This window comes from Scleropages formosus, chromosome 10 (genome assembly GCF_900964775.1).
Source record: "Scleropages formosus chromosome 10, fSclFor1.1, whole genome shotgun sequence".
NCBI lineage: Eukaryota > Metazoa > Chordata > Actinopteri > Osteoglossiformes > Osteoglossidae > Scleropages > Scleropages formosus.
The window spans coordinates 11,907,997-11,922,589 of NC_041815.1; the positions used below are offsets into that span (position 1 = coordinate 11,907,997).

Below are 14,593 nucleotides of genomic sequence, written 5' to 3' on the forward strand. Positions count from 1 at the left end.
TCTGACATGGTCATCATCAGCAGCAACACTGAGGTGATCAAGATATAAAAACAGCAACTATAAGGTGACAAATACAGGCATCCACAATTTATGAAGTCTCTTTATCCAAAATTTTGGTTTAACAGCTCTTGGGATTTGATAACGAATTTTCAATTTGTGGAACAAAAAATCGGTATATCAAAATTTATACAAAGCTTGTCCAAAAGAAAAAACATAGAAAGCCTCGTGAATGAAACAGAAGTGCAGGAATGTGCTGTAGTTGGTGTGTCTGCATCCAGATCTCTGATCCGTTGGTGTGTTTAGAAATGTGAGTGTTGCCGTAAGAGAGTGGGGCATTATGGAAAGTGTATGAAATTCCATAGGTGTGTCTGTCGGCCTTATTGGCTGTGTAATTTCACTGAATGATTGCAGAAATAACAGAGCAATTAAAAGGAAAAGTTTAGCTGACAGTTTTTCAAGTTATGTATGCACATTTTAGCAACTGTACACAACTTTCGAAAATTGTTCACAAGACATGCCATGTACCCAGTGGATCTCAGCTTGGTTTATTACTCATCCTTCAGAGAACTGATCATTTAAAAAACAAAGGGGGAATTACTTTGGACCAGTATGAATATCAGCTTTGTGGAGGTGATGAGTTGAAAAATTATTTGTTGATTTTTTTTTTTTTTCTTTTCTGGGAACAAACCAAGAACGGATTCTTTAAAAGGTTCATGTTACACTACTACTTTTTCTCATGATATCAGGCATCATTTAGGATGACTTTAGAGTGAACTTGGGATGGAGTTGGAACAAGCTGGAAATTTTCCCCAGAAAAAAATAATTTCATTATCTGGTTTTTTTTGGGGGGGGGGGCACAGTGGCACAGTGGCTGGTTTGACTGGGTCCTACTCTCCGATGGGTCTGTGGTTCGAGTCCTGCTTGGGGTGCCTTGCGAAGTACTGGTGTCCTGTTCTGGGTGTGTCCCCTCCCACTCCAGCCTTATGCCCTGTGTTACTGGGTTAGGCTCTGGCTTGCTGCGATCCCCACTTGGGACAAGTGGTTTCAGACTCTGTGTGTGTGTGTGTGGTTTTTCGATTTTCGGTTTATTTTCAGGCACAAATAAGGACTGATTAATGGTGAGTAGTGGTAATATTGTCTGAAAACGTACTTGTGCAAGGTTTTTGCTGACTGACAGTAGAGCAATGCTAACAGAATTACAACAGTAGTATTCCAAGCAGCAAAACAAAGAAATTGGAAGAAAACCCCAGAGTGATGCTGCAGTTCTCTGTGACCACAGTTCCTGCGCATGGTTGAAGCCTGCTCCAGCTTTCTGGCCAACGCCCTCCTCCCAGACAACTGTGTTGGTGTCCTGAGGCTGGCTGACGCCCACTCGCTAGTACCCTTGCAGGCCTGCGTGCAAGACTACATCTCCCAAGCCTTCTCCCATGTAGCACTCCATGAAGAGTTTCTGGAGTTGCCAGAGGAGGCACTGGTGAACCTCTTGAAGCGCGATGACCTGAGCGTGACGGAAGAGGAGCAGGTGTTTGAGGCAGCCATTCGCTGGGTGCGGGCACGTGAAACTGAAAGGCTGCCTACCCTACCACGCCTGTTGCAGCACATACGCCTGCCCCTCCTAAATCCATGGTACTTTGTTGAAAAAGTGGAAGGGGACCCCCTTGTGCGAAGGAGCCCTGAGGCCTTTAATTTGCTGCAGGAGGCTCGCAGGTACCACCTCTCCGGGACTGAGGTAGGTGCCAGGAGCCCTGCTGTTGATGCTTTTGTCACTGTCATGTGTTATTCCGGTCTTTGGAATGGTACCTCTGCTGCTCTTTGTGTTAGCATTGCGAGCAGCATTAAATTGTTTAACTGGGAAAAATAAATTGTCAATATTTGGACTTCTAAGGTCTTGAAGCTGCAAATAGCTATTTGCTGAGCAATGCAATAAAGTAATGACAACATAATGAAACATGATACACTAGCGATGTACTACATGCTACACAGTGGTGCATCTGCAGGCATAAATAGGCTGTACTGTGTGCCAAATCAGGTTGTCTCTGAGCGCACCAAGCCACGAGTCCAGGAGTTCCAGTCGGAGGTGTTCATGATCATTGGCGGATGCACTAAGGATGAAAAATTTGTATCGGAGGTGACCTGCTTGGACCCCCTACGCAGGAGTCGACTGGAAGTAGCCAAGCTGCCCATAACTGAGATGGAGGCAGAGACCGACAACAAAAAGTGGGTGGAGTTTGCCTGCATCACATTCCAGAATGAAGTTTACCTGTCTGGTGAGTGAACGCCACACCGTACAGCATCTCCGACAATCACGCTCTAAATATCTTACGGCTTTAAAAATTACAAATAACCGATCTTAGACTTCCTGGATGTGGTTTGAAATGAACTAGTCTGAACTGCTTTGTAAGATTCCTCTAGTGCAGTACATAAACGTGAGCAGCAGAAACTCATCACAAAAAGCAAAACTGAATCAGCCATACTACTTTATCTCAAAGTAAAATGATTATTATCAAGTCTATTCTAAATGAATTTCTCATTTGCAGCTTTTTAGACTGAAAGTGGAATTTTTCTTGTAGTAATTCATATCTTATAAGATTTCTATATTTCTTGTAGGCATTTTCTTGTGCTATATTCATATTATAAAGATTTTACACAGTTTCGGCATATTTTCCAATTTCACCTTGCTTGCTTGTGTGATTGGAATAGGGGGAAAGGAGACCCAGCATGAAGCATGGAAGTACAATGCTGCCCTCAATAAGTGGATCCAAATCGAGTATCTCAACAATGGGCGCTGGAGGCATAAAATGGCAGTACTGGCAGGGAAGGTCTATGTGCTGGGTGGGTTCAATGGCACCCAGAGACACAGCAGTGTGGAGACCTACGACTCCTTTCACAACACCTGGACAGAGGTCATTTTCCTGATTAGATGATTACCAGCTAACTCTAGGCTCATTTTCAGTTTCATCATGTTCTTGAGCTGACAGTTATCCATTGCAGCTTAAGTTTAATTCATTTAGTACAGCAGGTTTCATCGGGGATCTTGACACAACCTTTAGGTTACAGGTCCATTGCCTTACCGCCGTGCTGCCTGTTGGTCTACTTTTATGTTGCATTAGGTGTAGTTATGCTTTTAATTAAATGCCCTGAGGTGTGAGGGGGATGCGGTGGTGCAGTGGGTTGGACTGGGTCCTGCTCTCCGGGAGGTCTGGGGGTTCGAGCCCCACTTGGGGTGCCTTGTGACGGACTGATGTCCCTGTCCTGGGTGTGTGCCTTACGCCCTGAGTTGCCGGGTTAGGCTCCGGTTCCCCGTGACCCACGTATGGGATAAGCGGTTTAGGAAGTGTGTGTGTGTGTGTGCGTGCCTGAGGTGTGACTGCATGAAGGCTGTTAAGTGTTACTGCTGTTACTGGTAGGCTACCCCTAGTTATAAAGTTTTGAATTTTCAAGATACAAAAATTTTGAAGTTTATTAATTAGTGTTTCACCATTTGTTTTCTAAAATTCTCTGTGTAGAGGGAAAATGAGCTGTCTTTTTGCTTGCCATCATCAGTTGACAGCAAAAGGATATAAACACCCACACACACAACCATTTTCAGAAACCGCTTGTCCCATACGGGGTCACGGGGAACCGGAGCCTAACCCGGCAACTCAGGGCGTTAGGGCTGGAGGGGAGGGGACACACCCGGACGGGACGCCAGTCCGTCGCAAGGCACCCCAAGCGGGACTCAAACCCCAGACCCACCGGAGAGCAGGACTGTGGTCCAACCCCTGCGCCACCGCACCCCCGCATGGATATAAACAGCGCTGCTTTTTCTCGAAGGTAGGATAACAGAGCTGTCTTTTTTTTTCATTTAATAATCACCCATTTATCATTCCATATCTGTACATGTCTGTAGTACCCTACATTTTGCCAGTAATAGGCACTAGAGTTGTTTGATAACGTAGCATGTGTAAGCTGCATAGAAGATGAACAGAACAACCTGCACAGCATGTAGAACCCCTGGAGAGTTAGTCAAGACAGCCCAGTGAAAATATTAATTCCATCTGCACTCTTTTGCTACACCAACAGCACCACATATATTACAAATTTCATCCTTTCATTTCACCTTGCCTATATGTTATTACCTACTACCCACAGAATTTTCATTGCTTAAAGTTTTTCATATTGTTATAGGTGTTATACCACTATTGACAGGGTATGCCACAGAGTGCTTCACATAATACAAAAGGAGTGACAACAATAAGAATTACAGTTTTGCGAGCCTTTCCCTCGATCTGGAACATTTTGGTAACATCCTAATGACATTCTCCTCTTCTGTGGTGTTGCAGGCAGCACCCCTCATGCTGAGTGTGAGCTCCTTTGCCACAGCCAGTCACAACAACAAGCTATATGTGATTGGAGGGGGTCCAAAATGGCAAACTGGCAACAGATAAGACCCAGTGCTTTGACCCTTGCACCAACAAATGGACTCTCCGGTCCCCAATGCCCACTGAAGCAAAATGTATAAATGCTGTAACCTTCAAAGATTGCATTTATGTAGCTGGTTAGTATCGTACCAGCTGTAATAGGCAGCTGTCTCTATCCCTGTGATATAGTGGTCAGATCAGGTCATACAGAAGCTGCGGTTTGACGTTTCTGACACTCTGCTTGTTCCTTGGCTAGGTGGTGCAATGAAGGCACTCTACTGCTATAACCCTTTGGAGGACACCTGGAGTATGGTGACACAGTTCAGCCATGAGAGAGCCAGTTGTGGTCTTGCAGCATGTAATGACAAGCTCTTCATCACAGGAGGGCGGGATGAAAGGAATCAGGTGATCGCCACAGTGCTGTGTTGGGACCCGGGCACAAAGAAGCTAACAGAGGAGTGTGTGCTACCCCGTGGTGTGTCCCACCATGGCAGTGTTACGCTGCGGAAATCATATACACATATCCGGAGAGTAACGCCTAGAACTGTGGCTGTATGACTTTAAATTGCAAAATTGGCAAACTCGCTACACAAGCTAACAGGCAGGAGTACCCAAAAAGCTGGGTTGCTGTTACTGATGATTACTGAGAAAAAGATATCATAAATAAGGAATGTACTGGATATGGAACTGCACTTGTGACTGAAACACAGGCCTTACCTCATTGTTATATTTGCCATGGCTGCATAAGAGTAAATGGTAGATAAATATACTATGTACTTATTTTTGTCTCCATTGCATCCATTATATTTTGTCTCTTTTTGCATCCATTATATTTATATGATCTGAACATTTGTAAAAAAAAACTATAAAGTGAGTATTAATAAAAAAAATTGCCATGTTTTCGTCCGGAGATTGTGTTCCAACTACCGGGGGATCACACTCCTTAGCCTCCCTGGGAAAGTCTATGCCAGGGTACTGGAAAGGAGAATCCGACCGATAGTCGAACCTCGGATTCAGGAGGAGCAATGCGGTTTTCGTTCTGGCCGTGGAACACTGGGCCAGCTCTATACCCTCACTAGGGTGCTGGAAGGTTTGTGGAGTTTGCCCAACCAGTCCATATGTGTTTTGTGGACCTGGAGAAGGCATTCGACCGTGTCCCTCGTGGCATCCTGTGGGAGGTGCTTCGGGATTATGGGGTTCAGGGCTTGCTGTTACGGGCTGTTCGTTCCCTGTATGACCGGAGCAGGAGCTTGGTTCGCATTGCCGGCAGTAAGTCAGACCTGTTCCCGGTGCATGTTGGACTCCGCCAGGGCTGCCCTTTGTCACCGATTCTGTTCATTATCTTCATGGACAGAATTTCTAGGCGCAACCACGGAACGGAGGGTGTCTGTTTGGTGGCCGCGAGATCTCGTCTCTGCTTTTCGCGGACGATGTGGTCCTGCTGGCTTCATCAAGTCAAGACTTGCAGCGTGCACTGGGGAGATTTGCAGCCGAGTGCGAAGCGGCGGGGATGAGAATCAGCACCTCCAAATCCGAGGCCATCGTTCTCAGTCGGAAAAAGGTGGATTGCCCCCTCCGGGTTAGGGGGAGTTGCTCCCTCAGTGGAGGAGTTTAAGTATCTCGGGGTCTTGTTCACGAGTGAGGGAAAAATGGAGCGGCAGGTTGACGGACGGATCGGTGCGGCGTCCGCAGTAATGCGGTCATTGTACCGGTCTGTGTGTGGTGAAGAGGGAGCTGAGTCGTAAGGCGAAGCTCTCAATTTACCGGTCGATCTACGTTCCTACCCTCACCTATGGTCATGAACTCTGGATCATGACTGAAAGAATGAGATAGCGGATACAAGCGGCAGAAATGAGTTTCCTCTGCAGAGTGGCTGGGCGCACCCTTAGGGATAGGGTGAGGAGCTCAGTCACCCGGGAGGAGCTCGGAGTAGAGCCGCTGCTCCTCCGCATCGAGAGGAGCCAGTTGAGGTGGCTTGGGCATCTGTTCCGGATGCCTCCTGGACGCCTCCCTGGGGAGGTGTTCCGGGCTTGTCCCACTGGGAGGAGGCCTCAGGGCAGACCCAGGACACGTTGGAGAGACTATGTCTCCCGGCTGGCCTGGGAACGCCTTGGGGTTTCCCCAGAGGAACTGGAGGAGGTGTGCGAGGAGAGGGAAGTCTGGAGGACTCTGCTCGGACTGCTGCCCCCGTGACCCGGCCCCGGATAGCGGAGGAAGATGAATGAATGAATGAATGAATGAATGAATGAATGAATGAATATTTTCGTCCGGAAGTAGAAGGCGGATTCAATTGCGGAGCACACAGGAGTTTGAGGGACAGGACAGGAACCGTGGTCGGGGACAGGCGTGGGTCTTCGTACTGCAAATGTCGTTTATTGGGAAATCCAGAATCGTTGTCGGTGAATACAGGCGATAGGTCAAACACAAAAACACGGATCAAAACACAGGAAGGTAGGGGTCACGGGAGAAGGAGTCGGGCGGGTGGACTGGGAACAAGGATGAAAGCGAGGAGCAGGCTGACTCAAGCAAGTGCGCTGGCTGGGTCGGCGAACAAGGTTCCATGTCCTTCTCTGTTTGTTTTTGCCTTATATCTTGCCAGGTCCAGGTGCATCTGATTATGGTGATGGCATGGGTGTGGCAAAAATACACAACAATTACTGGGATTCCTAATACAGTGAGCAAAATATACAGAAATTAAAATTGAGAAAATGTCAATTATTGGTTGCATAAATTATCACCCTCTCTGTGTCCTGCCCTCTTCATACCTTCCATGTATAATCTGACAGACAGCTAAATTGCTCAGACATTACTGGGTTGGACACACTGTATCATTAATAGTTTTCAAATGAGAGTTCAAACAAAAGCCCAGATTGGGGAAACTGAAGAGGACTGAAATGAAAAACAAGGTAATCTTTTCTGTAAAAACTAGCTTATATACTAACTTTTATACCCCATCAGTTATGACAGTCAAGCAGTAGGATGAGCACAAACTAGAGTATATAATAGAATGACTGAAGTGGTGTCCAATTGGGGGGTGCGGTGGCGCAGCGGGTCTCTGGTGGGTCTGGGGTTGGAGGCCCCTTGGGGTGCCTTGTGACGGAATGGCGTCCCGTCCTGGGTGTATCCCTCCCCCTCCAGCCTTGCACCCTGTGTTGCCGGGTTAGGCTCCAGGGGCATCAGACAATGTGTGTGCGTGTGTTGTTTCAAACTGGCAAAGACTGTATCCTTTCTGAAGGATAAGTTAAGGCTGGGGTTAGGGTTCGAGCTAGGGTAAGTGCTGGAGCCAGGCAAAGGGTTTCAGCTTTTTGTGGGGCCGGCGCTGTGGTTTGCGCTTCAGCTAGAGTTCAGCTCTGAGCTAGGGTTAGGGCTGGAGATAGGGTCAAGGCTCCAGCTTGGTCTATGGCTGGAGATAGGGTTAAGGCTGGAGCTAGGGTTAGGGTTCGTGCTAGGGTAAGTGCTGGAGCCATGCTAAGGGTTTCAGGTGTTCGTGGGGCCGGCGCTGTGGTTTGCGCAGCAGCTAGAGTTCAGCTGGGAGCTCGGGTTAGGGCTGGAGATAAGGTCAAGGCAGGAGCTAGGGTCAGGGTTCGAGCTAGGGTAAGTGCTGGAGCCAGGCTAAGAGTTTCAGGTTTTTGTGGGTGCTGACTTAGTACGAAGAGTGATTTCTAAACGGTTTTTAACCTACATTTCATGGAGGCATGGCATTTAGGATAATTCATTTAAAAAATTTTACACATGAACTGAATGGAGTCCATTTTTTAAATCTAATTCCTTCTTGAAACAATCCATTTGTTTATCCTTCAGCCATTACCGAGGTAGAATTTTCTGAACACCAACACAGAGAGCTTCCTTCAGGGCTGTTAACTGATATCAGCAAGGGCAATGTGTGTTATTCTTTCAACTTCCAGGTAAGGGAACTATTTTAGAATCTTACTTACATGTGGTGTTTATAACCTATGAATCACTAGCATATAAATTACAGCATCAAACCCACAGTATATCCATTGATTTCAAATTTGATTTTATTTCTTTCACTCCATCACTTGCATATTCCCTTTGACAAGCAAATGTGTTTTGCTCGGTAAAAAGTGAGTTAGGGTTTCTCACTAAGGCAGATACTGGTTTGCCAATAGTAAGCACCCCTTCTTTACATACTAAATACCTAAATAATGACTATATCATAACTATAATGATTGTTCAGTTACAGCATGCAGTTCCATATTGCATAGTTAAGTCTGTATACAGACATGCGTACCGTTATATACCAAGGAGTGGCTAAAATAAACACTGAAGGAATTTAAGAAAACCCAACTGAAATGGACTGTAGAACCACTTCTTGGGTCAGCTGAAATTAAATCCCAACCACTGTACCACAAACATGAGTGCTTTGTTCCAGTATGCACTGGACCATTTGAGCACTGGTTCTGTTTAGTGCTGGAGGAGTTGGGGTGTGTCTTTTTTGATCGCTTGACTTCAATGGACATGCGTCACTGGGCTTTGGTACCATATATACTGTAGTGCAATGTGTCTTGTAACTTTAACATCCCTCTTCATTTGCAGCAGTTAGACTGTTTCTTCCTCGACATTGTGTATACGTTGCTGGAATTACTGTGTATTCCTGTAAAAAAGAATTATGAGGGCATTAGGTTTGTGTTCATTTCTGGGATAACAGGTCAACCTGAACAATTTATTATTGGGTTGTGAAAACGATGGATTTTTAAAAATTTTATTTTAGCCATTTTAAATTCAATATAATTTTAATGTTTTTTTGTAAAATTAATACAATAATTTACAGTAAGGTTTACAGAATAGTTTTATATTTATTATAGCTTTATCTTGGGTTTTTACCAAATCTTACCAACAAATAAATCAAGAGATGTTTGTATTAAGATTTTAATTTAAGTCACCCACCTGGTGACTTAGTAGTAAAATGACTTGGGATTTGCGAACAAATTGAGTCATAGATTTGCAGTCCCAATTGTGTTCTTGTGGCTGAGCAGCCAGGGCATTTACTTGCTGCACCGGTATAAAAAAATAATATATAGCCAAAGCAGTATGGGTCCTTATTTGAACAAAGGCTGTACTCTTGTTTTTTTATTTTTTTTTTTCACGAGGGGGGTTACTCACGGACAACATCTCCAACACGTCTGGATCCACTTTTCTCCAGCTCGGCCAGGACATTCGCCTCAAAGGACAGTGACGCCACTCGGAAAAAGAACTCCCTCACGTTCTCACCTGTGGCGTAAGCAAGCACGGCCCTATTCACTGTGCTCCTTAAATCATACTTGTGCACTTTGAAAGATGCTATACGGATAACCCATACCAAAAGGAAACAAGCTTTATGAATGAATTTGTTCAAATTAGTGCCATTGGTCCTCATGAGGAAGGCCTGCATTCTAAGTTAAGGATTCTAATAGCCTGTGGTGTCTAAGTCACCCACCTGACAATGCAGACACTGCCCAGTACTCTGCCTTCATTTCCTCTGCCAGTTTCACTGCATCCTGTTCAATCTGGGAGTACTGAGCAGGAGACTGGAAAAAGAGCAGAAAATAATTATGCCTGGCAGCTTTGACAGTTTTAAGTAAAGCACAGGAAGAACCTGGGGGCGCACGTACACTGAGGTCTTTTTTTGTACCAACAAGAAACAGAAGCACGCTGGATGGGTCATTCTCCTTCATGGCGTCCTGCAGCCACTGCCTGCGCATCAACACAGAGACAGGCAGGTGTGCCACTGAAGACATTACCTTCCATAGAACTTGTCGTCAAAGCACCAGGTAACAGACACTCTTGCCATACCTTGTATGGTCCAAGGAGGCTACGTCATTGACATCAAACACAATTATGACAGCTGTGGGCGAGAGTAAAAAAAAAAAAGAAAACACATATGGGTTGTGAAACCACAAAAATACACACATCATCTGAAACTGCTTGTCCCATGCAGGGGTCGCAGGGAGCCAAACACAGGGCATGAGGCTGGAGGGGGAGGGGACACACCCAGGACAGGACGCCAGTCCATCGCAAAGCACCCCAAGCTTGACTTGAACCCCAGACCCACCGGGCAGCAGAACCCAGTCCAACCCACTGCACCACCACACCCCCGGCACCACAAAAATCTTATGACTAATATTATGACATTTCCTTTTCCAGGAACAGATCAACTTTCTCTGCAGTATTAGTCTACACATCAAAAAGGGTCTTTCCATACCCTGAGCTCCTCTGTAGTATGTGGAAGCAATGCACTTGAACCTTTCCTGCCCTGCTGTGTCCCACCTGCAGAGGAACATTGTGAGAAGGGTGAGTAAGAGAGGGGTGCAGGGTGGACGTCACACTCTTCAACCACTCACACTGCACTTACAGCTGCAGACTGAATGGGACGCCCAACACCTCAAACCTCTCCATCTCAAAGTCCACTCCAATGGTCGCCTTGTAGTTCTTATCGAAGGTGTCCTTGCAGAACCTGACAAGAGAGTGTGAATAATTTGTTTAAAGCACTGCAACACCTGTTCTTTTAAAGATCCTAACCTGTTCATTTCCTTCTCCATTCTATGTACATCATTTGAAGAACAGCCAGCATTTCCTATAATAATTAACTATAAACTGTAATCTGCAAGGGAAATGTTTGGATCACTTGTGTGTTGATCCTCGAAAACCACTCATTAACTTTCAGATAGCCTATTCATAATCATTTTCATTAAAATACTGCAACACTGGATTTTGATCAGGCCATAGATGTTTTCACCATCTGACGCTGAGTCAAATGCTTACCTATTAATCAGACAGGTTTTTCCCACTGCCAGATCACCCACGACAATGACCTTTGAGATCTTAAACCTGCTGGAAGACCCACACAAGGAAGGAAAGTGGTGCTCACATTGGTGAAACCGTACATCTGTCCATCAGTGCCAATCGTGCACCCTCCAAAACTGTGATCAAGGTCCATGCAGGTGTCTTTGCAGGCCTGAGAAGGTACTCTTGTAGCAAGCCTCACCCCACTGTGCCAGTTTTGTGCTCCTGACAAGCAGTCTTCACCCGGGAGTTGAACTCATTTTTGGTGTGCAGAGCAGCTTCTTTAGTGAAGGGCTGGAAGAGGAGAAGAAATCCATTTTGGCCCTTATCTGATTACAAATGACTAAATAAAATGGACCAAATTGAGTTTTAAAAGAAAATTCCATCAGGTGGCCTTCCCACTCTCAACATCAACTACTGATGGGATCACAGAGAGCATGATGGGAGGGATGTGCAGGCACTGTGAGTCAGGAGGCCTAGGAAGGGGGATGGGGCGGCTAGGCATGTCTGGACTCGAAGTGCTGTCCCTCTGTGTGAGGCAAGGCATTCCAACAGCTACACATTAAACCAGCGTAACAGAGGAGGAACTAAGGCCGAGAAAGTCTGAAGGTTGTGGCCAACGAGCAGAGATGTACCTGGGGTAACTGGGCGACGACACGGTCTCGTCTTACAGGAGGTAGAACGCTCATGGTGGGACACTGGTGGAGACACGGAAGAGTGAAGATAACCCCACATAACTACAGGAAAAAGCATCCACGAAGGACAGCCTGCATATAGAGCACCATCACTGAAGCATGTTCAACTATTTTACTGAGAGTGTAAGCAAGAGACAGAGGAACCACTGAGTATGTCATAAAGGTTCCTGCTAGTTACAGCTCTTTATTGATGGGGAACATGGGGTTCACCCATCTCTTTCTCTAACTTCTGTCCTGCTTGTTCTCAGTCTTCACTCCTTTTCAGTGTCAGTACCATTTGCAGTAGAGCTTGCTGTAACACACAGCAGAGCACAACATCCCCAGCAACACACACCAGTCAAACCACTGGCTGCCTCCTCAATGCAACTGTGAAATGGGATGTTTTTACCAACACTGCCATTTCAGAAGGCCTGTCTATGCATTTAGATTTATTAATGTAGCTGACACTTTTCTCCAAAGCAACTTACGCTGTTAAGGTCACAACTATTACATGCTTACAATCATTTATACAGCTGGGTAACTTTACTGGAGCAATTTAGGGTAAGTACCATGCTCAAGAGTACTATAGCCAGAGGTGGGGATCAAACCTACCGGGTCCAAAGGCAGTAGCACTAACCACTACCAGCTGTCCCATTAAGCTATGAGATGTAATGTTAAAAAGTTTTTCTTTTTTCTTCCAAATTCCAGAATCACCTCTGATTTATATATGCACATCCGTCGAGTTTAACTGTAAAAATTGTCAGTGTTCTTTTATTTACATCACCACGTGCCCTGGTGGGGAGAAGGTAGCACAGTCAGTGGCTTGCACTCAAACTCAAAGGACTCAGGTTCAGATCCCACCACCTTCTGCTGCACCCTTCGAGCATGGTACTTACTCTGAACTCATACAGAGTAAAATGATCCATGAATCACTGTAAATAGCTGTACAGAGAAAAATGCCAGCTAAATAACTGTAGCCTAAGAGAAACTGAAAAATTACACTCAAGATTTAGTTGACTGGTGGTATAATTATTCTGATGAGTTCGCGGGTCCAGACACTCAGTGTTACTTACAGTAAATAAATCTGTTAAGTGAGTAAATCTTTTAAGAAAGGAAAGCTAAGGGTGGCCCGCTGGTCAGGGCTGGACAGCAAAGCACGGTTAGCTACAGTAAGTAAAAACAGAAGTGAGGTGACCATGATCATCATGTTAAGCCGCATTTTTAGAACAGAATCGACCACAAAACATCGCCCAGGAAAAGTGTGCGACCGCTTTGCTTTAGTTTAACATCCATCGCCCACGCGGCGCAGTGAGGATTTCACGGGAGGGGGGTAACTGTAAGTTATTGTACAGAGACTTCTTCTTCACATAACAGCGCATTGTTACATACATACAGTTCGCCTAGAGCACAGAGAACGTTATTGTCGTTACACTGCTGGTCCACGTTTTGTACACATCATGATCATGATGATCGTGACCTAACCGTGCTCGAGACGATTCTCGATGACGATGTAGAATTGATTAATCGGAACACCTCAGTCAGAAGAGAAAAATAAACACTGCGAACTCACGTTAAGTTGGACCAACTTGTTTTTAGCGAACGAACCCGACACAGTCCCTTTCAAACTTCACTCATGCTGCGTACAGTACAGGCCAGGTAGAAAAAGCCCCTTCACAAATTCCGATCCGCGGAAGTGATGAATATTTACAGACATGATGACTTCGATTACGGAAAGCACTGCAGCGAATCAGCCCAAAATTCTCACGTTAAAAACAGCGATGGTCCCGAAGTCCAAGGAATGCAGATGGTCTGGGGGGATTTCATGGAGGTCCGTCTGGCGTCATCATGTGTGCTAAACAGAGATTAACGCACAGAGTCCGCCGTCTCACTGACTCTCTTTTAAATGAATGGTATGAAGCTAAAGCAAGAAGACAATCCCGCAAACGAGGACCTCTTACATGATTTTTCCCCCTTTCTCTTTACGTAACGCTTCTTAGTGTTCACTTCTTGTTCTTCATGTAAAATGCCTGCCTAAGAAAGCAAAATAGTTCTGTGCAGTTTAACGTCCCGTTCTTTAAAAAAAAAAAAAAAAAAAAAAAAAAAAAATTGAAGGCATGGTGACCGCAAATAAAAAAGCGCAAAAAAACTTTATATTAGTACTACATGTTCCATGAGCCTCTTCGTCACCTGACTAATTTACATATTGTATGCGCACGTGCGGTTTCCTTTTAAAAGATGGCGTCCGTGAACAGAGCTGCGGAGATATGTAGCAGTGAAGAGTTTACTTTTATTATGTCAAATAAAATAATGGAACTGGTTGATACAGTTCAGCATATCCCGAATAAATGTCCTTTCCAGACATAGGAAATAATGATTATCGAGACTTGTTTGTAGTTTGTGGTGGTGAAATTCGAAGAATTAGATGCGTAACTTTGTCAAAGTCGTGGATGGCAGATTTTTTTCTTTTTAGCAGCGGTACCATTATGATTATTACTTGGGCAAAAAGTGAAGAAGAATTCTCAGATTCAGATTCAGTTGTTACAGTAGGATATTAAGATTGAGATTTGCCCAGGGTGCATATTCTGCTTTTTAGATAGCAAGCCTTTAAAAAATGACACATTTGCATAGGTTAGTTCTAAGCGAGGCACTTAAGTCTTAAGCTTTAGTTGAGTTTGTTCGCATCATTTAGTTTTGATTTTATATGAAGCAGGTTTTTCACTCTGGTCCTTATAACCC

The 14,593-nt window shown here is 45.0% G+C and overlaps 2 protein-coding genes across 7 annotated transcripts; one reads left to right on the forward strand and one right to left on the reverse strand.

The window, feature by feature from the left end:
- The first annotated feature begins 1,045 nt into the window (after nucleotides 1-1,045).
- On the forward strand, nucleotides 1,046-5,184 carry LOC108932049 (kelch-like protein 6). The gene is given in 6 exon segments (XM_029255776.1): nucleotides 1,046-1,729; nucleotides 2,030-2,267; nucleotides 2,701-2,903; nucleotides 4,323-4,403; nucleotides 4,405-4,537; nucleotides 4,657-5,184. Coding segments are annotated over 6 exon segments (1,398 nt in total). The 5' UTR covers nucleotides 1,046-1,288; the 3' UTR covers nucleotides 4,959-5,184.
- A 3,274-nt stretch (nucleotides 5,185-8,458) lies between these two features.
- rab34a (RAB34, member RAS oncogene family a) lies at nucleotides 8,459-14,021 on the reverse strand. 6 transcript variants are annotated; one of them, XM_018748216.2, is made up of 12 exons: nucleotides 13,816-14,021; nucleotides 13,623-13,709; nucleotides 11,819-11,881; nucleotides 11,386-11,477; nucleotides 11,163-11,228; nucleotides 10,753-10,854; nucleotides 10,603-10,667; nucleotides 10,194-10,245; nucleotides 10,013-10,094; nucleotides 9,838-9,928; nucleotides 9,525-9,632; nucleotides 8,459-9,015 (listed from the first exon to the last, which is right to left on the reverse strand). In XM_018748216.2, the coding sequence occupies exons 3-12, from the start codon at nucleotides 11,870-11,872 to the stop codon at nucleotides 8,948-8,950; spliced, it is 780 nt and encodes a 259-aa protein (XP_018603732.1). In that variant the 5' UTR covers nucleotides 11,873-11,881; nucleotides 13,623-13,709; nucleotides 13,816-14,021; the 3' UTR covers nucleotides 8,459-8,947. The 6 variants fall into 6 exon arrangements, with proteins under 6 accessions (XP_018603732.1, XP_018603728.1, XP_018603730.1 ...); XM_018748212.2 differs by having other exon boundaries at nucleotides 11,163-11,231; XM_018748214.2 differs by lacking the exon at nucleotides 13,623-13,709 and having other exon boundaries at nucleotides 11,163-11,231.
- Nucleotides 14,022-14,593: the final 572 nt, after the last annotated feature.

Coding starts and splice junctions, on each gene's coding strand:
- rab34a (XM_018748214.2), bottom strand. CDS start 11,872: ATGAGCGTTCTACCTCCTGTAAGACGAGACCGTGTCGTCGCCCAGTTA. Junction 9,633..9,837: donor GGCAGTGTCTGCATTGTCAG/GTGGGTGACTTA, acceptor CTTACGCCACAG/GTGAGAACGTGAGGGAGTTC. Junction 9,016..9,524: donor ACGTGTTGGAGATGTTGTCC/GTGAGTAACCCC, acceptor TCTTTTTTACAG/GAATACACAGTAATTCCAGC.